We start from the raw sequence: 27,870 nt of genomic DNA, 5'->3' as shown, positions 1-27,870 counted from the left end.
CAAAACTTTATTTGGTTTGTGAATATAGGTCACGTGTTTTGTTGGAGAGCTGGAAGATGGTCATGGAAGTAGGTTTGGTCAAAGTCTCCTGCATATATGTATAATCTTTAAATTTAAAAAAAAATAGTCTTTTCTTTTTAATGTAAATAGACTATCAAACTGCTACATATTTATGTTACTAAACAAAAATAGATTCATTTCCACGAAACTTCGGATGAGTTGGCCATTTGCAGATCCGATTTCATTTTACTCTCCCCAAGACGGCCGATATTAGAGCGAAAGATTAACCACGTTTATTTTTTCACTCACACAATGCCTTAATGTTGATTTCAACAGTTCAGTATGAATTTCTCAAACCATTCCAGATTATAAAACATTGGTAGAAAATAAAATGAGAAACATGTATTCTCTCAATTCCTCTGTGGATTGCAGAAACACTCGGAAGTTCAAAGTCAATTCTTTGGGGCGAAGTCATCTACCCAGTAAACATTAAACGGTACATTTTGAAGTCTGTTCTCCAGGCAGTCAAAGTTGGAGGGAAATCCATCTTTTTACCCGCCTTGTATGCTAATTCAAAAGTGAAAAAATTCGCGCCACGACGAAACACATGAAAGATACATACACTTGTTTGTAACAAATGAAATCTGTTTTTAGTTGTGCCGTTCAAATACAAATATATAAAAACGTGTTATCGATAATGATATTAACACGAGGAACTTTGTCTGTTCTACAGAACAAAATGTTCACGATTCCCTTTAAACGTGTGAACAATTTTATTTAGCTTCCAGGACATTCCAGTGGCGCGGGAAACGAACGTGAACCGCGCGTGCTCTCAGGGGCGGTTGTGCTTTGTTCCCTGCAGAGCGCAAGAGCCGAGCAACAGTGCGGTCCCCGCTGTCTCCACGCCGAAAACAGCTTCGAAGACTAAAATGCCTTGCACACGCTCCAAGGTAACACACCAACCTTTTTGTCGGGTGCTGCCAAACGACATTTTAAATGTTGTTTTACGCCAGGCGAATTTTGTTCGTTTACTAACTGGAAACAATTGGATCGAAAAGTTGCCCTCGTTCATTAACAACTGCTACAAAAATCTGAAACGTGTGCTCCCCTTGGCACAAGTCAATATTGATGTACTGTATTTGACTAGTAGGCGAATAGAATTTGAGCACGTTTGCACAGGGGGAACAGCAACTACATTTGAGTACTGCCTCGTGTGTCAATGAGTTGACTCTTGGATTGTCGAGCAAATTATAGTTTAAAAAAAACGCCATGTCAAGTTGTTTTGTCCACAAGTCATTGCTCAAATGTTAGCACATTTTTGATGAAACGTCAATCTTTTCATAATTTCCCATCTTACTTATTTCAGCCACTCCCTGAAGATGAATACTATGTTTCAAAATTTACCCGACTGTTCAGATGTTCGAGGCTCACTTAGCAATGCTTTTTTTTTTTTTAATAGAAGAGCACTTTTTAACCACATCCTAGACTTTGTGATTAATCTAATCTCAACTTCATTGAAAGACAGTTTTGCTTGTCATCCCCAAATTAGGACATTTTGCAGTGACCTCAAAATTACTCGTCATTGACTGATTAGGGATCAAGTCCTTATTTTCTTTGTTTCATGATTGGAATTCTGAAATGACTCCTGTGGTAGTTTAACTTCATCCATCCAATTTTCAAATCCGCTTATCCTCAGTAGGGTCGCGGGGCATGCTGGAGCCTATCCCAGCTGTCTTTGGGCAGTAGGCGGCGTCGAACAACCATTCGCGTTTACAATCACTCCTAGGGACAATTTAGATGATCATTTAACCTGCCATGCATGTTTTTGTCATGTGGGAGTACGTGTAGAAAACCCACGCAGGGAAAAAGTGTCGTGATGTCTCTCTTACTTTACTACAGCGTGCATCAGCCCAGCCTCCATCCACAAGGATGAGTTTGAGGAGCTTCCGCAGTGTCCCCCTGGTTACCATGGAGACGTCCTCCTCTTCCTCGGACGACAGCTGCGACAGTTTTGGCTCCGACGGAGGCTTCGCAAACACGGTAATAACACGTGTGTTGTTACCGGGTGGCGATTAAACCTCTGAGCTGTAGCGCAAGCAACGTCGGTTTGTCTTTTTTTTTAGAGGAGCAGCTCCCGACTGTCAAAGCGGTTGGTTGACAAGTCAAAGGCTCAGAAGGCCACTGCGGAGGAAAATGCGTGCACTGGGTTTGAGGAGGAACTCATCAACACTCGGATCAAAGCGATGGTGAGTTTAAAACAATGCACGGGCGAGAATGTTTCATCATTTTAGGATAAATATAATAAAATTTTTAAAAAACCCCAATCCTTTCAGAAAGTAGATCCCAATTCTGAGCCTGCGAGACATGGCCGTCAGTCCGACCTCTTGAAGGTGGGCTTTGCCTGTCCAACCCGGAAGGCGGGCGCTAAAAGGCCCGCGTCCGAACCCCTCCCTCGACCTCAAGTGCTGGACTCCGATGAGGAAGAGGAGAACTTCATGACCAAGAGAGCCTTGAATATTAAAGAGAACAAAGAAATGGTAATGAAGACTTGCTTTGTCCAAAATGAAGTGATAGGACTGGTTCATGTTTTTTTTTTTTTGAACACTCACCCATGTTTTGTTTCAGCTCGCTAAACTGATGGCAGAGCTCAACAAAGTACCAGGACTCTTCCCCAAAACAATGACCTCTGCATCCACCAAGGTAAAATAGCACCTAAACCATCCAATCAAACATCAAGATATGCCACATGTAACAGGTGAAAATTTGTGATACAGCGAGAGACCATAAAAACTTGTTTTGATAGTTTTACCGCTTCCGCGTGCCTTAAACATATTTACACATTTTAAAACACATTTAAATGTATCCCACGACTGTTTAGTATTCCTTAGCACCTCTTCTGAGTCTCTCTAAGGTTTGGTCCAACTAAAGTCGGCTAGCTAGCTTAATGCTACCGCATAATGTGAAACACCAAACAAAAGTTAGCACCGCTGTTATGGTAGCTTCAAACAAATGCTACTTAAAGACATGGAGCAGCAACACATACAAACGACTTACAACAAAAGCGACTTAAGCCATTGTATTATTGAAACACCAGAATGTTTACCCAGACATGTACTGTACAGTCACTGTATGTTATACGAACGTCTGCTAGCTTAATGCAAGCTGCCATCGGCGCACATAAATTAGCATCGACGTCGCAGGAGTTTTAAACCTTCAAGCAAATGCTACTTAAAACACACACGGAGCAGAAAACACATCCAAACAGGCCTATATCGTTTCTTCTCTTTATAATAATTTCAATTTACCGGAGATTACGGTCGTAATAGTAGCAAGCGCAGACGACTTTCTGATTCTGTGCTTTCTCATCACATTTCAGACCCAACGTACACCTCGGCGCAACATACCCGAAACTTTGAGGAGGAGCTCAGAGCGTCTGTCTCGGCCGCACACTCGCTCCCGCACGCTAGTGGACGGACCGCCCAGCCCGACACCGGAAGAGGAAGAGACGGAAGACAAGTTCAGCCTGGTGCGGCGAAGCCGCTACTACGAAGTAGTGGATGAGCCGGTAATCTGCGTTTACATCGTTGCCGTTCTATTGCTTGAGACTGCGATTAAAGCAAACGGCCAATCTCGTTTGGTGTCCAGGTTCGTCAACGCTCGTGCAACGGCCCCAAGGCCTTCCCTCACGTGGTGCGACCCGTAGATGAGGTCACCGAGTACGAGCTCGAGCGCATTTGCGACAACGTGAGGGAGAAGGTGTACAACAGCGTCACCGTGAGTCCGGCAAGAACGCACCATCCACACCCGGAGATGTGATTCCCTCCCGTTCAGAAATGATCCAATTTCTAGTGACGTAGAGTTAATTTAACGCTGCTCCACTAAATAGCAGTGGTTACAATTAAGCCATGTAAACCCGCGAGTAGTTGACAGCAACAAATTGTTTTTAAATTGCGACAAAGGCCTACTTTTATATAAATGAAGCCTTTGAACTCACTTTAATGCACAGTAATTCTTTGGTGCCAGTGTGTCGAGAAAGCGGAATGAAGCGCTGCAACTCACCTCAACATAGTGCCTTCGCACAGAGATGTCAGAAGATGGCGGATAATGAAGCGCGTCAACTCACTTGAAATTTCAGTAATTCCTTGGTCCCGAGCTGGTGGAAAAGCGCTACTCAACTCCATCCATCCATGTTCTAATCTGCTTATCCCCACGAGGGTCGCAGGCGTGCTTGAGCCTATCCCAGCGATCTTCGGGTAGTAGGCAGGGTACTCCCCGAACTGGTTGCCTGCCAATTACAAAGCACACATAGACGAACAACCTATCGTGCGCACAATCACACCTTATTTTAACATTTTCGAGCGTTACGTTAACCTGCAGTGCATGCTTACGGAATGTGGGAGGAAACCGAGGTACCCGGAGAAAACCCACGCAGGCATGGCAGGGGGACCATGCAAACTCTACACAGGAAGGCCGGAGCCGGAATCGAACCCTGCACCTCCGCACTGTGAGGCCGGCGTGCCGCCCGTTACTCAACTCACTTCAACTAAATTGAGCTCAAGATGGCGTCAAAGCTCTCCTTAAGTCTAAACAAAGCCCCTCGGTTTACGCGAACATCATTTCTTTGGCCCAGGACAGCGGAAAAGCATTACTTTTATCTAAATGAAACTCCTCAAAACACTCCAATGTAATCCCATGAGCCCAAGAGAGCACTACTTTTCAGGGAAGTGTTGGGACCAAAATTCGGCCCCGCGAATTTGTGAGTTTTACATGAGTGCACATAATATACAGTTTAATCTCGACGAACTGGTGTCTATTGTTTTGGTTTCATTTTGTCGAGCGTTTTCCACTACGCATACTTCATGTAATGCCCTTGCACGTGGGAAAGGGGAGTCATTTTTCTCTCCGTATCTCCTAACAGGGCACCACTTGCCACCAGTGCCGCCAGAAAACAACCGACACCAAAACCAACTGCCGCAATCCGGAATGCGTCGGCGTCCGGGGTCAGTTCTGCGGCCCGTGCCTTCGGAACCGCTACGGGGAAGAAGTGCGGGATGCCCTGCTGGACGCGGTGAGTTCCGAAAAGATCGCACGTGTATTCGCCGTCTCACCCCCTTGCAAGCGTTGTTCGAAGCCTCACGCGTGCCTCGTCGTCTCCGACAGGACTGGCGCTGCCCGCCGTGCCGGGGCATCTGTAACTGCAGCTTCTGCCGCGCCCGTGACGGCCACTGCGCCACGGGAGTGCTGGTCTATCTGGCCAAATACCACGGCTTTGACAATGCTCACGCTTACCTGAAAAGGTGACAGGCGAGAACTCTCTCTCTCTCTCTTTAATAGTCGTAGTTTGTTGACGTTGTGGTTTTGTCGTTTTCTCCGCAGCTTGAGGAAGGAGCTGGAACAGAATAGCGAGTAATGAGCAGCGAATGGAGACGCCGAACTGTAAACTTTGACACTTTTGTGCCGTCGGATTAGCTTTTTCATTCTTGGGATTTGCATTTGAAATGAAAACTTGAGTTGATCATCTGGGATAATTCACAGGTTTTTATTAATGACTGTTTTGGGGTTTTTTTATGTGTTTTTGATGGCGATTTCTGGAATTAATCTGTAATTTTTACAGTTCAAAATACCAATGCGCAAGTATTTGCCGTATTTCAAAGTTCAATAGCTGCCTGTTAAAGAAAGATACTTCATTGTTGGCCATTAATTTCAATCTTTTATCACCACAGTCCATTTTGACGGATGTTTCATGACTGGTGATGTCATTATCTTGATTTTATTTGCAGTAGTATTTCCCATCTCGCACTCCAACCCCCCCTCCAAAAAAATGGCCCTCAGTGAATCCTATCGGCTTGTACGCACCTTCGACCTTTTCATTTAAGAGCTGGCAATTGTTCTGTCCGTCACGATATTTCCCTAGCTGAGACGGTTAAAGAGGCTCATTTTTGGTCAATACATTCCTGGACCAATAACATCAAATCATTGTAAAGCTTTAAGAAATGTGAATATTTTCATGAGCAGATATAAATACTGTTAATATTTTCTTACAGAGCTAGAACTGCTGCTGTCTTTTACATTAATGTAGATTTCACACAGTGGTCTCTACTTGAACCTGTTTTTTTTTATTTTTTTAATTTCTTGTAAATGGGTTTCCATGTTAAAAAGTGTTCCGGGTGTGTCCTGTTGGAAGGGCACAGGCCGGGGGGGTGGGGGAGGCAGGGGTCCACCGCCCGCCAAGAGCTCGATGTGATGTACTGTACCGCTCACATCTCCTTCATTAGATAACCGCCGCTAATGGCGTGGAAACAATTAGCGCTCTCTAATGGGAGTCTTGTACCTGTAAATCATTTCATCCTGCGCTCTGGCTCATTTTGTGCTCACCCTTGTGATTCTGGACACATGATGACTGCTTCGGGGATTATTTCATTCAGGGCAGGTTGAGTCGTTTCTGGTTTGAGCCCACTGCTTGGAAACATGTTACTTGATCTGTAATTTTTTTTATTTTTTATAATATATATTAAAGTCATAATCTTTGCAGTGACAAAGTGTCACCTCAGACTTAAGAATCAATTGCTGTTTTGGGAAATGTGGATGCTGTCTGTGACCGAAATCCCTTTCGGAGATGGACATTGTTTTATCTATGATGTCATGAAATTAAAAGAGCAGTTGAGACAGAAAGGCAATATAACTACGCGGCATTACAGAAAGAGAGGCATGAGGATGAATATCATTACTACTGAAGCAAGAAACAGAGTTCAACCGTTATCTTGCTATAAATCCCCCCACCCCCACCAAAAAAAAACAAAAAAACAACAACTCCAAGTCTCAATATAGCAGTTCACAATACTGTGTGACAAATGCATAAGAACCTAAACAAAATTAAACATAACATACATAAGACTCACCAACGATGCTTATTTACGGACAAAATCCACCCTCTTTCGCTCCTCACAGCAAGGCCGGGGCAGGAATCGAACTCTGGACCGCTTCATCGTGAGGCCGATCTTTGGGGAGAAGTAAAAATACACTCAAATCTGGTTGCATAAATGTACACACCCACCTCAATCTTGGGTGTAGCTATGTTCAGAATTCGTCACATTCAAATTCATGTTAAGTGGGAGTCAGCGCACACTTGCCATCATTTAAACTAACCCCCCAAAATAAAGTTCAGCTGTTCACGCTTTTTCTTTTTTAATTTGCTTTCATTTCTAGCACGTTTTGTGATAACGCCGACTGCTCTTTAGAACTGTTCATAAATCCGCTCTAACAAAGACCCAAGTGCCAGCAGTCAGAGAATATTTAAACTTTTCGACACATCTTTTTGATGCAGACGGGGTGTTATTTTAATCCTAGCATATGCGGTAGGCCAATAAAAATGCAGCGAGTCCAACTTTGGACACCCACGCCTGATTTACAACATTAAATATTCAGGTATTACGAAAGGGTCTGACTCCCTTTGGACATGTAAATTTGGGCTTCAATGTCTCTCTCAATGTGTATAATTGACTATGACAGACAACAAAATTGCATTTAAAAAAATACAATCACAACTCCTGTCAAAATGGAACGTTTCCAAATCTATGATTGGTATTATAACGATGCACTTGAGAATCCGGCTCCTATTTTAAATACCAATGATCTTCCACTTTGGGGTGATGAATATTTGGCCAAGTAATTGTTTACAACACTTCAGCATTGAGCTGATCTGCTAATCACGCTATGAAATACAATATTTATTCATTAGAGCAGATTTAATGAGGCCTCGCGGTGCTAATTATGAAAACCAGCGTAGCAGTAAATGAGCAGCGTGTGGCGGCGGGCTGCGGGGTACCGCTAACCGAGGGACGGGGGTATCGGGGGGGTTGTGAGGGAGGGGCAGGGATGGGGGATGCTGAAAGTGGCCTCGGTGACACGGCACCCGTGCAGCCGTACGTCACGTGACCTGTCGCGCACACACATACACATTCAACTTCATATTATTAGACACAAGCAGTCGTGTCTGCCAGTGTGGCCGCACGTCTTGCTCATTATATTTAAGTTAAATTATAATTGACCCAAAACTTTACAGGACCTGTACAAATGAAAGCGTTTTTCAAATATTTAAATTTTTGTGTCACTTCGGGTAAAGTTATCAACTTCCAGAGTGAAAAGAATGACAGTATAAATGCAGTCCCAGTGATGTATTGCCGGCCGTAAAGCTTCAAACGCGCATTGAGCACTTGCAGCTTCTATTTGTATGCACATGTGGAGATAAGCGGCGGTTTGACGGCGTCATAAAGATTTTGATTGACTGATATTTTCATTACGGCTGCGGGGAAACGTGGAGACTGCTGATTTGTCTCAGAGACCTGCAGGTCCATGCTGATTTCAGCCTAGACGAAAAGCGGAATAAATGGAAGTCGCGGGGGCACAATCACACACAAGCTATGGGTCACTATCAACTGATTAATTCCAACTTAGTTTGTCGGGCCTCTGTGTTCAACGCCTTTCTCTGTGACTGCGTTTTAAGGAAGGTTTTACTTTTTTTGTTGCCTTTCCCTCCCCCAAAAAATGTTGGTATCCTGTAATTGCTGGATGAACTTTAAAACAAGCCTTCTCCAAACGTTTGAATGCAAATGTCCAACTGTTCACTACTTTTTTCACAACTTGCTGTTCTTGAAAGGGACGGCTCCTTATTAGCTAACATCTTAAACATCTTAAATTCAGATGTTTGATTCAAATTAATTACCATGGTTGCCCACTTCCACGCCTTTCTGTGACTCCTCCAGTCTCTGTTGTAAACTGCTTCTGACAGTGTGACAAAGCAAGTCATTTACTCACACACACACACACACACACACACACACACACACACACACACACACACACACACACACACACACGTCATGATGTCAAGTCACAGGAGGATGAAAGAAAAAAAAAACATGACAATGTTGGTCAGCCTACAAACCAAACCCCCAGTTGGGTGCGAGTTTCCTGAGAAGAGGTCCACGCATACAGCACGAGAGTGGCAGGAGGCTCCCAAAGGCGTTCCTCCTCTTCAGCCCGCACAGGGATGGAAACGGCACTCGGGTTCTGCTGTCGCGGTGACATTATCAAAAGCAAAGAGCTGTCTGCAGTTGGTCCATCTCGCTGGAAATTGCCAAGTCGCCCTAACAAAAGAAAAGCACAAGTGCACTTTAAGAGGAAAGAGTGATAAGGTGAGACGTGCAGTTTTGCATGCGAGATGCAGACGCTTGTGTTTTTCATGTGGCTGGCTTCTCCGTACTTACACATGGATACATTTACGGCTAGTTTTTACTGGTAATTGATGAGCCGCCCTCCCCAAGACAAATACTTGGAGACTAGAAAGACACTGTGCACTTATATTTCAACATCCTCACATCAAAGAATAATGAAAGTTTTATACTGTGTAATGAATAATAAAAAAATGTATTGAGACAAGCAAACAAACAAAAAAATCTAACCACAATAATTCACATAAATGTATATTTGAATAAGCAATTGACCAAAAGTGACGTCCTTGCATCGCCAACGCAATATGGGAATTTCCACTGCTGCCATTGAAATTCAATCAGCCAATGAATAGTTTAAATAATGCTGTTAAAGGTTTGTAGGCTAAGCTAAAGTTGACTAAATGCGCAATGCGTTTCCGACGACTGTCAAGCACAGATCCAGCTATGAACTCCACTTGGCATTCAAGTAAATGTTCATTTCCCAGATTTTTTTTTGTTGGAACTGTCATTCTCGTTGCTACCTAACGGGGGAGCTCTAATACAGCAACTCAATTGCGCAAACTTTTGCTCGGCTTCGTCAATCCAGTTGTCATGGTTTAGAAAGTCAGGGCAAGACAATCCATAAACACATCGGGAGTTTCACTGCTGTGAAAGGCTGAGCATCGTTGTGAAAGTTGAGATTTCCAGCAAGGAAAATTTTAGCCGCGGGAGGTAGAAGGTTGGGGGTCTAATTATGACCAGGGGGAACACTGGGCCGTTATCTGTAAATCTATTCCAACCTCGAGTGAGAACTGGTACATTAGATCGATTTTATTGAGATCATGCATTATAAATGGGGCATGGAGGAGCTTACGGCCTTGATATGCTGCTGCTCACGTGCTTCATTAATTTTTACTTCATTAAGTCCTTCAGACACTTTGTCACACTAGTTGCCGTCGTGCTTGTGAATCCGGGATGGATACAAGACACAGGGAGGACTTTTTTACAACAGTGGATACATATTGTCCAAACAAATTCGTAAAACAGACAGAACAGCACATAACTTCCTTGCACAAGGTCACAAAATGACCAGTGGGTCAGACACATATGCAGTGCAAAACATATACAGTGATGCTAATAACGTTTTAACAAATTTTGCCTTAGACAAATCTGTTGAGCCTACTGCTAACAAACAATGCAAAACGTTGTCGCCTGGCTAATGGGCTAGCATCAGTGTCACAGGTGTTATATCCTTTATGGAATGAATATGAAGAAAAAAAAAAGCACAGTTGACCATACTTTATAGAAACATAAGTTAATAAAATCAGAGGAATTATAATGTGTGCTCAAATATAACTTGTTGAAACGTTTAAAACGACCACATTTACAATGCTAGTTTTGTTAGCTTGTTTAGCAGGGTTCTCATGCATTAGCATTAAGCTAGCAGACCCAAAGGGAAAGTTATGTGGTTTAGTGAAATACATGTGTAATTCTCTTTGTTTTTTGTCTCTTTTATTACAAACTTCAACTGGGTGTGGCAATAAACAAGCATTTGGCCTTTTTTTTTTTTTTTGAAGAAGAAGAATGGTTCACTATCTGCAGCTTGTTGTAAAGTTGGAACCATCTTGCGCTGGTACCGCAAATTTTAAGCGACTCAAGACAAAATAAAATAAATAAATAAATAAATAAATACATAAAACAAATAAATTGTCCAAGTGACAGCTCATATCATGAAAACCTCATAAATCAGCGGTTTTTGAGACAAGCGGCATAGAAAGAGGAGGCGTTGGAACTTTGGAATCAAGTACAACATGTTGACAGTCTTAAACTCTCACTGAGCATGAGAACATCACGTATGAGTGAGCAGCCGCTAAGTGAGAAGGCACGAACTCCCTAATATTTCAAACCTGTTTCAACAGCTGTCCCGAGGAAAAATGGGTACAAATTTGTCTGCTTGAAAGGCCCATGCCGTCATGACATCTGCCATTTAACAATATGTCTCATGACAAAATGTATTTTGAAGCCAGCTACCTCTTAAAAACAACACAGAAAGAGAGAGAGCGATAATTAGCGCCAGACACCACGTTATAATCAATAATTATAATATATAAATTATTTGCACCACTTAAAAGCAGCACACATTGTTTGCACCATGGCCGGGGCAGCATGAACTACACTTGAGCACGTTTGATTTTGATTTAAAAAATATATATATTTCATCCCCTTACCCTCAATCACCATTTAACTCCATCTGGAAAACATTGTACATGTGCGCCCTATTCCCAGTACCCAAATCTTTGTGAATAAAGTTCCCCCCCGTCCCCCCAAATAAAAAGCACTCAGCAAAACCAAACACTGCAATTTTGTTGTCAACTGCTATCATGCCATCTTATTTTCACTCCAATGACGAGAACCGTTTCAGGGTTTCTTAATGTCTTACATTATACGTTGGTTGTTGATTAGTTTTGCTGAGGTCATTTGTAGTGGAAGTCAGATCTCGAATGACACTATTTAGTGACAGACATTTATTTTACGAATACTATTACTTTGATGTAATGTCAGGTGAGAGTATAGAGGGGAAAAAAAGTGTAAAATAACAGAATTTGAATCACCCTTTGAATTTGCATTGCTCAATTTCAAAAGGTACGATTCAGATTCCGTTTTTTTCAATGCAGTTGTTGAAGGTTAGCAACTGAAATTCAAATAAAAATGATTCAAATTCACTCTCTGGTTGCATATATTTCATCCTCTTGTTTGTCGTCTCAATGAAATAAGATGCCGAGGTGGTTCCGCAATTGTAACAGCCCTCTGAGTTAAATCCTAATGACAACGTGGCCGAGACAAAAAACGAAACAAAACAAACAAAGCAAAAACACAGTTTTGCCACTGCTGATCCGGAGCTCTGCAATAAAGAGACATGCCCCCAAAACAATCTTTTCTCCTTGCGCTAAATGAGTTCAAATAGAGTGAAATTAAACTATAAATTCATTTTTTTGTGGAGATCCCCTCAGGCACTTGGAGGGGCTCCCCGGTTTCACTTTTGGGGCATCGAGTGAACAAAAATAATCCCAAAGCTATTTTCATTTAAATAACACTTTGTAGTTTTCGGAAAATCTCTCCCTAAATATAATTGGCAAAATGTAAAAATGTGACCCTGGGGCTGCTTGCTCGGGCCACGCTGCTCAGGCTACGTCACAGAGGACGCGTCTGGCACACAGATTGAATTTGTTCTCTCTCATGTCAACGGCAAGAAAACAATTAACTGCACATTTGAGCGCTTACCACTTGACACACTTTCTCACCTCGCTGGGACCAAGTGTCCGCGGAGAGGACGTCATTACTCGCAGCGTTTCACAAAGACGGCATTGTTTTTTTTGTTTTTTTTTCTGATTTGGGAACGTTTCAATTAGTCGGCGGATGGAAATAATAAACGACTCTTCTCGCGGTCTTTCCTTGGAGACGATGTCGTGGTGGAAAACGCGAAAAGCCGTGCAAAGTTCTTCGCCCGAGATGATCAAACGGGCCCGTCGCTAATAGCGGCGGATGACATGGCCAGTGAATACAGATCAGCTTTAATTGTGGTGCCTCTCGCCGCCACTGTCTGTCAACTCGGGCCTTTCAATCGGCGGCAATTTGCTCCGTTCTGTCCCTTCAATGGGCTTTCCAATTAAACGCTTTACAATTCATGATTTTCACTCAAGGTTAAATGAAAGCAGTTATTCCTGTCAGGGAGGTGATTAAAGGCTGCCCACACCAGGCAGAAGAAGACGAAGGGGGAACAAATTTTTTAACTTGGGATCTTTATTCATTATATGCAGCCCGCCCGGCACAGCGGCTCTTAATCACCTTGTTCACTTTAAATCTTACTTCAGGCCTCTAACAGGAAGCATGCCAAGTTAGAATGTTATTCAAATTGGATTGTTGAAGCTAACACTGGATTGGAACTGAAAATATTTTTTTCCCAGTTTTTTTCTTTGATTAAAAGGTAGTTCTGAGAGTAAGCAGATGTGGCAAATCCAGGTCTCAAAAATAAAAACAAAACAAAACAAAACCTCTGCCACAGTTTGGCATTAGCCACAGGCGCTTCAACGCAAATGGCAGCTAAACGAAAACGGGCTCTTTTCCACTTTTACCAATCAAAACTAGATTTTTCATTCAACTTCATATTCGTTGAAATAAATCCGATGTTATGCTATAGGAGAAGCTAGCCGTCCGTTGCCAGCGACGGCGTGCTCGCAATGCAGAAAATGGCTTTTGGTGGTACATGCAGTCGTTCCCATGACTTCTCTCGAATCGAAACGATTCACTTTTGCTCAAACTTGTTCCTCAACAGCCGCACGCCGCTTCGCGCAAACACACTTTACCGTTTAAAGTTACCGACATTTTTGCCTGCTTTTGGGAGCCTTTTGAACTTCTTGAATTCTTAACTTTCTGACAAAATTGAAACGCCGCTTTGCTATTTCTAGTGAAATTTGTCTTGCTGGAAAAAAACTCCCCAATGTTTTCATCACGTTTATATAATGATATTAACTTCAACCCCTTTCATCCTGATTTCTTCTTTAAAAAAAAAAATTCACGCAATTGCGTTTTTTGGGCAACTCTCGAGTTTGACTTTGTCACGGCGAGATGAATGTCGTAGCATGTTTTTAACGAGCGAATAATGCGCTTGCAAAAGTGGCTTTCAGGCGTCACCGTGATGAATGCGACAACAAAAGGTGAAGAGCAGGTTGACTAATGGCTCTTGTCCGAGCGTTGTCACCTCAAGTGCCCTCTGCGGCAGACAGCCACCGTCCGCATTTCACACTTCACATGAGGTCCATAATTCACGAGCAGTCACGCTGCTTGTTTAAGCTCAAATTCTGCCCTTGTTATATATCGTTTTATTTGATAATAAAGCGTTAAGAACGTGTTCCAACTCAAATTGTTCTTTTACGATACATGTTGCGCAGGTCCGCTCTCGGACTGGTTCGTGACATCCCATTCAGACGCCTTCATTGCAAGTGGACACATGGAATTCATGACACCGATAAAAGCGAAACCGCAAAACGTATATAATGAAAAAAATTTTGTTGGGTCAAGATTTTGATCGAATAACGGGGGGAAAAAAATCACTAAGAAATCGGTCACCAGATTGTCAATGTAGCTGTCGTTAAAAAAAAAAAAAAAGAATACAAATTGTATTCCCAACACTGTTGCTACCGACTGGCGCAGAAGATACACATTTGACGCTCAGGGGTCCTAATGAACAATTAAATCTCTGGGTTCCATTCAAATCTCGTCTCAAAGCACCAATCCTGCACGGCACTCCCAGCGTCGAGACCGTTTCAACTCTAGAAGGGGGCCCAAACAACAGCAGTCGGTCGGCTTTAAACAAGTCTGAGCAAAGGAGGAAAAAAATATCAATAAAGCCCCCGGCGCTTGGCTTTAATGTATTCAATTAACTGAGGGTCCCTCCGGAGAACATTTGGATAAAGAGACAGCACATCGCCCGGAGATGAATACGCTCAATGTAGTCATTCTGACGCGCGTGATTGGAAACCTTCCTCAACAGGTTTTTACTTAATTAAACTTCGCTTCATCTGACTTTTGCCGGTGTCGGAAGGAAAAATCGGGAGAGGCACATTGAAAGTATTGCCGCGTATTTGGCGTGTTGTTTACTGTTGAATTCACGGTCCTTGGGAGACTTCCACCGCGCCTGCGGAAAGTCACCTCGCCCTAAAAAGAACATAGAATTATCTCTGATTCAATCACAGACAATTATGCTTTGAAATGAAAGAAATCCAGCAGTCGAGTCGGAGTGGGAGGGCTAATTATGCGCTAGTCATTACTGTTCCCATAATAGCAACGGCAGACGTGAATGTACTGTATGGACATACTGCACTTGTTGGGGGGGAAATGTACGTTGAAAATGAGAGAGTGGCCATTTTTGAACTCAAACCCCCCACCTCCCACCCCGAAAGCTGAGAATCCTTCATCATGTCCTCAGGTGAAAGACCTTGGTGTCGACTCCATCTAATTATCTTTGTCAAATATGTCTCGGGAGAAGCCACACGGCATTGCTTTTTAGCTCCGTGCTGCCGCCAAGCACCCCACCCCCCCAATCCCCTCCCAGGATTGACCATCTATTAAAATCAGTCTCTCATCACATCATCCACAGGCATGCTTCATGCACATTGTTTTTCTATAATTCAAGAAAATCAACTTAAACTCACTCATTAGGCGTCATTATGTGTTAGCTGTTGATTATTAGCCATCCCTGATAGCCGGACCCTTGACATTACATTGCAACATTCACAACTCGGGAGTCATTCATAAAAATGACTCTCGTCAAGAATAAAAGCTCATTTGACATATAGGTGTCGGTCACATGAGCCCGAAAGCACTTTGATGTCAATTCCAGTCAACGGTGGAGGGCAGAAAAATGTCAAGATGGATGAAAACGTGTGGATTATTATTCTTACTGTAATTCCCATCCCACCAATGTGATAGACAAAGTCGGTAAAACGTTACGGGTTAAACAGAGATGTGGTTAAAAAATAATAGAGAGAAAGAGAGAGAGAGAGAGAGAGAGAGTGTTGTGGTCAGCAGGGCCTGAACGATTAATCGGCCGATATTACCTATTTTAAAATCGGCAAAAACTGGCTGATTTGTTTGTTGCCTGTAATTCATATCTTTATTGTGATAAAAGTGTTAAGGGACCCAAAAAAATTAATTCTCAAATTTTTTTTTAGCTAATCATTAATCGTTCGATTAATCGGTTATCGGCATTGGCCCCGCCCCCCCCAACAAAAAATAAATAAATGATTATGCCCTGGTAAACAAATGCGATGTGACAATGGCAATTGAATCAGGGTTTCTCCACCGCGTTTGCACACCACCAAAACACCGTACAACGATGACTGTGCGGCAAATGAGCGTGGGAGGAGGCGCCCCGACGCTCCCTTTTGTGTTTCAGCGCGGCCCGAAAAGTGCGGACGCCCTTGTAACGCGGCGTGGAGAGAATGACTTTCCGCAGCCGACTGTCTGATGGAGTCGGGCACCCAACCGCAGTGATGACTGCCAGTCGGCCCCGCGTCGGAGTTATTTGGTTTGTGGACATACTCGGTTGCACCGGGGCGCTTGGCCCCGCCTCCCTTCCAGATGCTAATCAGTTCGGGGCTGACTGATAACACGGCTCCCCCCGCCTCTCATAGAACCAAGCCTCGACTTTATCAATGGACCCCAAACTGCTTGCTAATTGGACTCATTTCCTCCCGCGTGCATTATTTATCCCAACGGTAAATGATGAGGGGGCGATTGGAGCATATCGGGGCAAAATATTAGAAACAGTCGCACAATTTAAGAGCATGTCGGGTATTGTTTCGTGGCAAGATATTTATTATGGCGGCTGCGAGGTTTGTACTGTAAGACTTGGACTGCAATTTATCTTTCCCATTGTTCATGGTTTTATTTATTTACCAGGGCGTCAAGTGTATTTTTCTTTTGTACATTTTCCTCAACACCCAATCACTGCTTTACTTTGAACAATACAGGTTCAATTCAATTGAATTTGATGTGCTTTTCTCGTTCTCGGCAAACATTCAAAAATGACATCAGGAATTTATCTTTTAAGGGAACTGTGTGTGTTTCTCTTCTTTCACTGAACTGCAGCAATGAGTGAAGGTTTTTCCATTTGGGGCTGATTTTGAGCTGGGTGAAACTCCCGGCATCAAACAAACCATTTTGGATTGAAGGACTTTGACCCAGCTTGAAAATAAACCCAAATGGATCCAACATTTTACAACTCAGCGCTCGGGGAGATGAAACAAACTGACATTTTTGTGTGCCCCACCAGTGATGACAAAACAACTTGTATCATGCAAACTAAATGTATAAATGAAGCACCTGCACTGCAGAAATCTATAGGTTCATGGATATATTCCATACGAATCACTCTGCCTCCTCATCCCTCCCTAATTACATCTACTTTAATAATTTTGCACAAAAAAATAATAATAAAACACTGTCCTTAATTGCATTCCTATCTGGAAGGCAGAAATATGCAGAGTGGGAAAAAACAACAACAACAATGCGACGTGATGAAATTGCTAATTAGCGTGATATTCTTTTTTGTTTTCTTTCTTCATTCCCAATCAGAATGTTGTACTTTGCAAAGAAAAATCGAAGGCAAAAGGGACGGGAGAAAAAAAACTGAGTGTGGATGAAAGACCCGAGGGAAAGTTTGCCGTAATTGCGCTACTCCTTGTTACTTTGTTGAGGCATTATGTCGGACGTTCACCTGAGGCGGCGGCCGTGTGACGCGCGCACATCTCGGAGCACAATACACACTGATGAGGTCAACGAAAACAGCCTAATGATTACGCCGAGGCGAGCCGCCTCACGTCAGTCTCACCGAGGCTCGGTGGACAATGAAGTTCCGTTTCATTTGCGCTTTGAAGGTTTATGCAGACTTCTAAGCAGTCATTAAATGGGGGGAGGTGGAGGGGGGGGGGATCTCTCTTTGTACATTGACACCCTTTTACTTCCCATTTTCGTATGAACAATAGCAAATTATGTCGGTGTAAGAACAGGAAAATCTTTTTCGAATGAATAATACATTGAGTGATTGCAAATAATTGCCTTTAGGGGTTTCTTTGCCTTGGGTCGAGCACGGCGACTCCTTTAGAACTAATATGAGGACGTGAACCCTTGCCCTCACTGATGAGGCCTATTCACAGCCATGTGCCCCCACACCCAACCCCCCGCCAATGCTTCTGATGCCGCAGGATGATGAGTAGACTGAGTTTCACCACATTGTTGCATTTGCATCACCAGAGCAGGCGAGCGGCATTGCTTCGCCACTCAAGAAGCAACACTACTAATGTACTTTTTGGGGGAGTGGGGTGGGGGGGGGGCATGAAAATGGACTCGTACAATGTAATTGTCGAACTCACAAAATACGATTAAGTAAAAAAAGAATCCGTTAAAATGTTGGAATTGTTTTCCTCACCCACGCACTGCGTAGCTGTGGATTTTGAGCTGGTGACTTTTAACCAATGTTGGGTTACTTATTTTGACCAAGCAGAATTTAGTCGGAGATTGGATTTTGGGGGTGTAGGGGGGCTGAAGAGCAGTAGCGAGTCAACATTTGGGAGTTTTGTCATTTTAAACGTTACATTCTTACAACTTGGCTCAGTGGGACACAGCGGTTGGGGTTCAAATCCCGGTACGAGTGGAAGCCCCACCCACAGAAAATGGATGGATGGGGCCAGGACGGGCAACCAGTGTATAAACTGTGCCTATAATGCGAGTGATTTGCTGTGGTGGCCCCTGACAGGGCAACGATGCTTCTTCTTATTATAAAATGTCATTCAAAAAAATATATCTATTTTTAACCGCAGCTACAGTGATAATTTGCTAACCCAAGAAATGGGTTGTCTTTAACTCATCAATAGTGGCAGTTTTTACCCTTGCACCCAACGTGTTGGGTCAAATCCTCATCCCAAGGTGATGGGTATAAATAACCCAACATTGGGTCTGTCGTCTCTCTCGGAACAAGAGCTGGGCGAGCGATTACACCCAATTTGTGTTACTTCTAACCCAGCGTGTGAGTGTGACATGACTGCGAGCATACGTTTTGCTTTGATCTTGATTTGTGCCATTGTTCAGAAATCGAACCAATCCTTCAGAATAATTTAGAACGCAATAACACCCGTGTAGTGTACACATGTAACAGCCAAGGAACCGTCTTAACTCCATAAAAATCCCGACGAGCTTGACGTGTTGTATAACCGTCGAATGCTAATTCTGCTTCGCTCGTCTGCATCTTTCAGGTATAAAAAAATAGTCTTTGCGGAATATTAGCAGAATTGAAAGACAATGAGAATATACAAATATTTGTGCACATTGTCTTCCGTTTGTAAAGAGATACCAAGGGAAATCATCACAGAAAGAAAAACAAAAACAAAACCCCCCCAAAAAAACAAAAAACACCCACAACAAAAAATGTCCATGACGCTAGAATAATTACACGAGGGTATCCAGGACTCTCTCATGGAAGATATCAGTGTCCACCATGTCCGGGCTTTGACTATATCTCAAGTAAACAAGGCAACCAAGGAAACTCCCATTCTGGTCAGTGAAAAAAGCCCCTCGACAGGACACGTGTGCATCAAGTGACCACTTGGACAAAAGCCACGTTGACATGTCAACAATCCTTTCGAGCTGGGTGTCTCGGGAAGAGAGGATGAATGCTCTCGCTGGTCACAATATTAGGTACACCCCATGATGTTGAGATTGAAAGCAAGAGGAACATTCTGTCACCAAAGGCTGAGCGGGCGAGGCGAGTGAACCGAATAAAGTCCATTTCTTTAAAAACACCCGAGTGCATATACCGGCATGTTATATCCAGGAGACGCAATCTGTCTAATTGTGTTTCTCGCACAGTAATTCCGAACACTTTGCAATCATCGGGAAGTATCAAGTCGGGGTCAAACCTGTGAAAGGAATGGTTTCATCTGGAAAATTGACACAAATCTATTAGAAAGTGACTTGTGTGATGATGACTGCGGTAATGAGCGGCGGGGGAGCAGCGAGGTGGAAAAGTTCTGCGGCTCGCGCGTTCACTCGACAGAGTCACCAAAAGGAGCCGGCACTTAGCCTAATAAGACGAGTAGCCCGGCAACACGCAATTAAACGTCTGCGTGTAAAATGAGCTCTCAGGTCACGTTTAATGGGCAGAGAGCTCATCAAGATTGGGCTGAGCAGGAGAGGAACACCGCAAAGGAATTTGCGTGAGAAAAAAAAATGTCACGCTATATTATACCATACCGTGCATGAAAGGTTAACTTTAACATGTGTTTTATTGTCTTACCCCCCCCCCCCAACCCTCCAAAAGAACAAGTAGCCTCAACAAAGGGGTGTTAAACACTGTCAGGAAAAATAGGGTACTGTTGGGGTTCATTTTTGATCCTCAAGGCAACGTTTTGTGATGTACTCTACAGGGGTCACAACACGGGGAAAAAACGGTCTATACTAGCAAATGGACCTTTTTGGTTACATGTAAGGGTGCAAACAAGTGCAAGGACTAAGGAAATGCCTTTCGAAACAGCCCACTGTCGCATGGAATGCAGTTTAAAGAAATAAACAGTACTCGTAGTAACGTAGACGAGGTATCGGTCACCGAATGCACTTTCAACGAACTGTCGTCGGTTCTTGTGAAGGAGGACCATGCGCCGTTAATTTGAGACAAAAAGCTACTCATAAAAAGAAATGATACAATACAGGCGACATTAGATTGGCTTCAAAATATTGACAGCGAGTCTGGAGCTGATGGGGAGTCTGAGGAAAAGTGCTGGTTGACTGGGTTGATTCAGACAGCAAGTCGGAGCAAGAGCAGCCTACCCTGGCGAAGTTACAGTATGTCGTCCGCTCCACTGGAAGTGGCGACAAAGTTCAAGGTATTAATAGTTTAGAGTAAAATATAGGCTTTTAGATGTGATAGTCGGGACTAAGTAATTTTAGAATTCTGTTAGTCCTAGTCCAGTATAAACAATAGTAATAGTAATCAAGACCAGGGATTAGCAATTTATGTAATGCGCTTTTCAACGAACTGTAAACGGTTCTTGTGAAGTGGGTACTACACACATGCAGATTAAATTTTTTTTTTTTTTAAATATCAAAAGTGATGTTGAAAACATGAGGGAGTGACTCCTGAGTAAGAAAAAAAATGTGTGCGTTTTTACTGCGTGTACCTCAAGATTACCAACATGGTACACACCACACACACAAAGAAGATCTCCGTCCACGACCACCAGTCTCCTCGCCAAACAACAAGTGCGGCAAAGTACGGATCCGAGAGACAGCAGCCAAGCTATTTATTGATGTCGCCACTCTTACAATACGACGTTTGCAGTAGCGGGCCAAATAGCTCTCGCCGTGAGATTGAAAGCAAATGAGACGTGACATGAACCCTTGTGTCAATACTTGGCTTTTCCTGGGAGAGAGATGAAAATATGAATCTTTTGTTGCTAACATACATTGATTTTTGTGGGCAGGAAATCAATTGGAAGGTCTGTAACAACTCATATTGTGGCCATTTGTGTATCTAACCTGTCGAGACAATAGTAAGCATAAAAAGACAGCGGCCCGGAGCGATGAATATTAAAGCCAAGTAAGACACAACACTCGAACCGTCTGGCACGGCAACATGAGGTGAACTGGAATAAATGCTCCCGGTAAATGTTATTCCAAACAATATGCCTCCAAGAGCGCAGAGTGACCGTTCAGCCGAGCTTCAAAATGCCATTTCATGCATTCATACTCCGCAAACCCAACACGGCGACGACAAAGTGCTGCGATTTATGATTACCGGTCAACTAAGCAGCGGCGGTAGCCTGCGCCCGCCGTCCCCCCTTTGCTCCTACCGAGGCTGCGCTTCTTTTCGCTATGCCTCCTTCGGGGTCCCCGCTGGCCCCAGCTATCAGGGCCAGCAGGATAATGGGATCAAGGCGGACGAAGGCCGAGAGGAGCTAAAATCGTGGCTGCAGGGGACGACACTCTTTGATTTTTAACCATTACGGAGTTTTCATAGAGCTGCAGTCAATTTATTTTATTTATTCTAATGAAGAGCATTAGGAGGGCCACGGTGTGCTGCACTGCACATTGATCGCCTCGTTAATCACACTTTGCAGACACTCGCAAATCAAGTTCGAACAGCAAGCACTGAATCAAGAGCAATGAAGCGTAAGCGCCTTCACAATTTATGATCTTTCAAATTGCATCTTTTCAACCATTAAATTGCAAGATACCATAAATTTTTATCCCCCTTCTTCAGTCCCGGTATTGATTCTGTCGTGTGAAAAATAGAGGAGTTGTAAATTCCGGCAGTTAGACCGATCTTAAGCTCCAGCGCGGTGGCCTGAATGGCGGAAGCAAGGTTGTTAATTTACTGATGAGAACAAATATCAGCAGAAGTCAACTTTTAAAAGTCAAGCCTCGCAGGAGGACTCGGGTAAGTTTCGACGATGAACTTTACTGCACTCTAAAAACACCAGTAACGGCTGGACAATTTATCACATTCAAATTGACATCATGATTTACAAAGGATGCGATTCTGGGGAGAAAAAAAAAGCTTTCTCTTGGTCGGTTGGTTGGCTTAATTTATCTTTATATATATATATATATATATATATATATATATATACACTATATATATATATTTTTCTCTATATCTCATGCCTTTATTGACATGGTGTCTAGATAGAGTCAGACATGGTTAAGTCAACCAACAGCTCAATAAATTCATGGTTCTTTTGCCTCCATTTCAGTTCACGCATAACCTTCAAGACGAAAACATTTCTGCTTAATAAATCTGAACTTCGTTACAGTAAAACAGTTTAATTAATTGCTTGATGTTTAAAAAAAATACATGGGAAGAGGATCTTGGAAGAAAAAAAAGGGGGAATGCATCTAGAATCACAATCGCAATGATGAGAGTGGGGGGAATTTTTTTTAATTAGATTATTTCTCAAAATTATTCAGTGTACGATCTTTCAGATGGCATTTTTGGGGCGATTACAGATTAAGAATGGGAATAAAAATCCTTTCCGTGAGTAATAATAACGATTTTCAACAGTCAAACTACTTTGGTTAAAAATATGGGGGGGAAAGAAAAATCAAGGCAGTTAAAACAAATCAAAGGCCCCAAAGTAAAAACCCGGCATCAACACTTAGCTCAGAACAATTTCAATCAGGTTGGAGAGTCACATACTTGCTTTTACCTGCGAAAATGTACACTTCTCACCAGCCCCATACTGTTTCCACTAAATGGCATAATTGTTCTTGGATTGCATTTGTACTCTGACCGAACTGCAAGGAACCCTCGTCCAACAATACCGGCAATTTAGTTCTTTATGATTGGGCTACCTTGCCATCCACACAGCACTTTATACACTTTGGAAGGGGGGTGGGTGGGGGGAGGGGGTTGCCTCTTTTTGCTGTGAGTAGACATGAAAAAACTTCTACGTTTAAAAAAAAAAAAACAAACAAAAAAAAAAACTTTTCCACAAAAGTTTACCTGCTGTTTTGTGAAACGTGTAATGCTGCTTTTACAAAAAAAAAAAAGTGTGTCCATTTAATCTTTTTTTTAGTGCCACTTTTTAATCGGAGTAGCAGTCTGAGATCTTGGGGGAACGTTTATGTTTACATTGAACGGGGGGGGGGGGCTGCAAATGACGCGTTTTTACATGTCGACTCCAATTTTGGAAAGAAGTGATGCAACACAACTGGCGACACGGACCCTCCCCAGGGGAGAAGAATCAGCCGAGGAAAGAGCAAGAAAGAAAAACAAACCATAATAAAGGGCATTAGCGCTCACAAACATTGGATTGATCAAACAATTACAATCAATCTGGCGTGTTAAACCCAATCTGGTAGCAGACACAGTTTGGCAGCCTGCCGTCGTGCAGCTGGAATCTTTCCAGATGCCGTTTTGCTGGTGTGCTCATCGGAAACGTGTGGCTTTTTATTCTCACTCTTCTTTTTCGTTCCTACATTTGACCATTTCTAAGGAGGTTTTAAATCAGTTGAACTTGGATTACAAAATGTTGCAAAAGCAAATTTGCTTCAGAGACTGTCAAAGTCAACCGGATTGATTGATTTGTTTTCTTGAAATTATTATTTTAATCTTTCACTTCTTTTTTTAATCTACATCCTAAAAAATAATGATAAATAAAACAGGGCATCACTGCTAATGAGCAGCTGGAATTCCAAGGATTTGGATAGTTTTGAAGTAAACAAGGTCACAAAAACGATGAATCGGTTATCAAAATAGTGATCAGTTAGTTAGATAAACAATGAGCTTTCGATTAATTGTTGCATCCCAAATTATTTAAATATTTCACCTTTACTTATCCAGGTATGGAAAAAGAGAAGATATTTTTATTAGCAACAAAAAAACTGACCTGTATTTTGAATTAGAATTGATAGTGTCAATGAAAAGTTCAATTTGTGCTGGGAAGAAGGGAAGAAAGATAAAACTCACCTTTGTGATATGTCACAGTGGGAATGAGCATAACCATAGGGCAGGAATGCATGGCTGATTGGGAAAAAAAACTGCAGTGGCCCCATGTTGGATCCCTGAGGAACACAAATGATATTCCATATAACTACTGAAATAAATTAAATAAGGAACATTGCTTGTACAAAAGACAAATAAACACAGGAAGAAAACATCAGTCACAAAGTCATCCTTGGCTGAAAAGTCAGCTCAAGCATAGTTGCATGAGTGTCACTTCGAAATGTTTTGCCGAAGAGACCTTACGGCAGATGAGGGCTACGCAATTACCATCTCAACACAAGTAATAGATAAAGAAGCACCACATTTGGATACTACTCTGCAAGAGGGCATCCCCTGCGGAAACATCCTGTTCCTCTTAATGTTGCTTTAAAAAAAATAAAATAAAAATACGAGTTAACCAGCGCCATGAACAAAACCCCCAAATTTCACGAAGTGACTCGTCAGCCCAACGTTAGCAGTAAATGTGCGATGACAGTTTCATTGCGCGGTGACATTCTCTGGGGCATTTTCACCACCTCCGCCAGGTCATGTGGGTCCCACTGCGAGTGGGCCAGCGTCTTACAGTTGGACTCGCCTTCACTGTAAACACCCACCGAGTCCCCCCGTAGCCATCTTTACTTACTGCCCACCACGTCCGGAATATAGCTGCAGGTCCAAGTGAGTTAATTAGATGTGAATATGAAATAAAGGCATCGTGACGGATTGTTACATCGGGAGAAGCGTGGACGTAGACGTGATCTCAGAGTAAGAAGAACAATTGCTTGAAAATCAAAACATGCCGTCAGAGGCTCACCTAAGCAGCAGCAAATGACCTGACTTTGGAATACATTACAGAAGTAATTGCTCTGACAAAATTACCTTGTCTAAGATGAGCTCAGCCAGACATGCGAAATGTCAATCGGCTCCAATTTCCTGAGCGCCGGGAAGGCTACAATCACCACTTTTATGCAGTTGGGGGGGGGGGGGATAAAAAATAAAAATCAACACAAACATGCAGCACAAATGTGCAGAAATTAATCGATTTATAATGCATAGTTTTATTAGATGTTAATGATTTCAAAGTAGGGCGCAGATGGAGTTTTGTAATTGGGGAGGGGGGGGGGTTAAATATGAAAACGCATGAAAAAGCCATTGTAGGAATTCTTATTCGGAATCACGGCTGTGCAATAATTCTTGTCAAATCTAACATCCGCTGTTGAACATTAGTGGTACATGATGAAACTATTTTGTCTGGAATGACATCTTTTATTTTGGTGACTAGCTCCCCATTCACTAATAGTCGACTTGCATTTTTTTTTTTTTTGAAAATGTTGTGATTCTTCTTCCTATTTTTTTTTTTAATTGTTATGAACACTAAAACCTGTTCCTTGGGACCTCCCCCTGGCTGCAAACCCCACATGGTAAAAAAAAGTCAGGAAAAAAAAAAAAGATGAAGCTATTTACAGGTACATTAAAGTACTGTCATATTTTAATTCCGTGTTGAGTACACGCCACAAGACATATTTAGCAAAGTCGAAAAAAAGTTACAATTGGCTGGCGACCAGTTCGGGGTGTACCCTGCCTATCGCCCGGAAACAGCTGGGAAAGGCTTCTAACATGCCTGTGGCCCTAGTGAGGAGAAGTTGTTTGCAAAATGGGTGGATGGATCAAAAAAAAAAAGGAAAAGTTACACACATCTATGGAAATTGTTCCTCCTATATTTCTGATGAGCAAATCTTTGTGTGTGTGTGTGTGTGTGTGTGTGTGTGTGTGTGTGTGTGTGTGTGTGTGTGTGTGTGTGTGTGTGTGTGTGTGTATGCGGGAGGAAATTCGTGCCCATCATGATAGTGTGTTCTACTTTCCGGCTACCTTCATCTTTACAAATCTTGCCATCAAGCCATTCTCCGGTTAGTTAAACCCACGACGCTACTGTATATCGCCGAGGAGGACAAAAGGGGCTGAACAACTGCCAAGACAGAGGGACCCGTCTTAATAAACAAAAGCATATTATCATGCGCGGACTTCAACTTTGATTACCAGTTGTGCTTCTTTGCGGTGGGCGTGCGCATTAGCAAAGGGAGCGTTACAATTCCCCTTGTGCCTACGATCCGATGAGGATCACCTTCATCCGTCTGAAAGGTGATTGCCGAGCAAAATTGTTTCTCCTAACGCATTCCGCCCGAGGCGAGAGCACATTTTTTCCAGCGTGTTAACAAACATGTAATTTCCATAAACACGTCTGGTAATTGACAGCTTGATTTGGGTTGTGCCAGCGAGCTGACAGGCTACTCTTGGCCTCGCTTTAATGCAAACCGAGTCGGCTTAAGGCCTCGCCGGGCTCTAATGAGCCTCTCAGGGCTTTGTCTGGATTAAGCCTCCGACAAGAGCAGTCTCACGCAAATCCCATCCAGCATTCTTCATCTTGTTAGATGACATCATTTAATCTCATCAGTGATATGAATAAACGAGCAAAGTCGGTCGCAATGAGTTTGTTGACAAATCACGGCGACAAACAGCAGCGTGTCAGCACAAAGGATGTGATATTATACTGGGGAATGTCTAAGAAATACACATGGGAAGAAAAAAAAATTACAGTTAAGCAGCAAAAAGTGGCTACTTATACCTACGCTCACTGGCCATAGATAGATAAAAAATACGATAATACAAAAGTAATTCACTATAGTAGTGCAGTTGTCGGCCTAAGTGGTCATCCAAAACATATTTGCTTGCTTCATCACACTTCCTACCCGCGAGCGTTGACAAAACAAATCGCCAAAGCGATGCCTTTGAAAGTGACGACCGCGAATCAAACAAAAGCGCGTCCGTGGCTTCGAAACGTCGATCACGCGACGACACGACGAAGCTCGGCAACCAAGATTTCGCAGCCTGAACGCCGGCGGCGCGTTCTGCTCCATTCTTGTTCGTCAAAAGACGGCCGCCTGCGCCGAGATGTCGGCGAGCACAAGAGGGGAAAAATAGACTCGGGTAAATCTGTATTGAGCTGAGCATGAAGGCTGTTAATACATATTAATGGTGACAGGAGTATTTGCAAGTGAATACACAGGCAAGGGGGATTAAACATAAGTCACCATAGAAGGGGAGGTATCATCACTCCCATTCTGGCGTGGGACTGGCCTCTATCAGATTCATCCACATGCACATTGCCAGCCAACACTGAGCCCTTATCTCCTCGCTGGGCCTCTCCGGAGAGTTTACAATTTCTCGCTTCGCTGGAGCCTGAGCTCAGCTTGTTACGGGGGCACAAAGGCTGCGAGGTGGCCTGCTCCAAGCACAAAGCTCAGACCTCACCTCTGGACACACACATCCCCCCCCCCCAGATAACGCCTGACATGTCGGGCAGCGGCGCGACCCTTCACATGAGTGAAAACAGCACGCAAACGGTGCGCCAAGTTACAACGGGCCAAATACACGATCGGTGCGGCAAACTTGTGATGTGGCTCCGGCGAAGGGTGGCCTCCTGTTAATGAGCCGACGTGAAGCCAGCTGACGTCGGGGACGCTTGGACGGCGCACGTGACGATGAGGAGAGAGCGAATGCGCTCTCTGCGTCGATACTCGTCATGTGAACTCCTGGCAGAGTTGAATTGGATCACATGATCAGAAT

The 27,870-nt window shown here is 43.1% G+C and overlaps 1 protein-coding gene and 1 long non-coding RNA gene across 4 annotated transcripts in view; one reads left to right on the top strand and one right to left on the bottom strand.

Annotated features, from left to right (window-relative positions):
• Window positions 1-129: 129 nt before the first annotated feature.
• The window catches only part of LOC147198396 (uncharacterized), a 33,065-nt gene continuing 5,324 nt past the window's right edge, over window positions 130-27,870 (bottom strand). Inside the window, exons 3-11 of one of the 3 annotated variants that reach the window (XR_015102360.1) lie at window positions 24,232-24,326; window positions 8,941-9,146; window positions 8,723-8,778; window positions 6,900-6,998; window positions 5,109-5,389; window positions 4,124-4,285; window positions 3,405-3,463; window positions 2,610-2,712; window positions 130-2,509 (exon numbers count right to left, since the gene is read on the bottom strand). This is a non-coding gene — a long non-coding RNA (uncharacterized LOC147198396). Of the gene's footprint in view, window positions 2,510-2,609; window positions 2,713-3,404; window positions 3,464-4,123; window positions 5,390-6,899; window positions 6,999-8,722; window positions 8,779-8,940; window positions 9,147-24,231; window positions 24,327-27,870 lie in introns of all 3 variants that reach the window. The other 2 variants (XR_015102361.1, XR_015102359.1) reach the window with 2 other exon arrangements.
• Window positions 844-6,590, top strand: cdca7a (cell division cycle associated 7a). The gene is made up of 10 exons (XM_086124486.1): window positions 844-950; window positions 1,900-2,040; window positions 2,124-2,246; window positions 2,334-2,537; window positions 2,626-2,700; window positions 3,377-3,565; window positions 3,646-3,774; window positions 4,919-5,068; window positions 5,161-5,297; window positions 5,377-6,590. The coding sequence occupies exons 1-10, from the start codon at window positions 930-932 to the stop codon at window positions 5,408-5,410; spliced, it is 1,203 nt and encodes a 400-aa protein (XP_085980612.1). The 5' UTR covers window positions 844-929; the 3' UTR covers window positions 5,411-6,590.

Source organism: Hippocampus guttulatus, chromosome 11 (genome assembly GCF_054856545.1).
Source record: "Hippocampus guttulatus isolate MCC_2025c chromosome 11, RoL_Hgut_1.0, whole genome shotgun sequence".
NCBI lineage: Eukaryota > Metazoa > Chordata > Actinopteri > Syngnathiformes > Syngnathidae > Hippocampus > Hippocampus guttulatus.
Note: the sequence above shows the minus strand (reverse complement) of the source record. Positions and strands in the feature narration are given on the sequence as shown.

What these genes read in the sequence shown, in the direction of transcription:
- cdca7a (XM_086124486.1), top strand. Translation starts at nt 930, where the DNA reads ATGCCTTGCACACGCTCCAAG. An exon ending in ACGAAGTAGTGGATGAGCCG is followed by an intron (nt 3,566 to 3,645) that starts GTAATCTGCGTT and finishes TTTGGTGTCCAG; the next exon opens with GTTCGTCAACGCTCGTGCAA. An exon ending in GCTCACGCTTACCTGAAAAG is followed by an intron (nt 5,298 to 5,376) that starts GTGACAGGCGAG and finishes TTTTCTCCGCAG; the next exon opens with CTTGAGGAAGGAGCTGGAAC.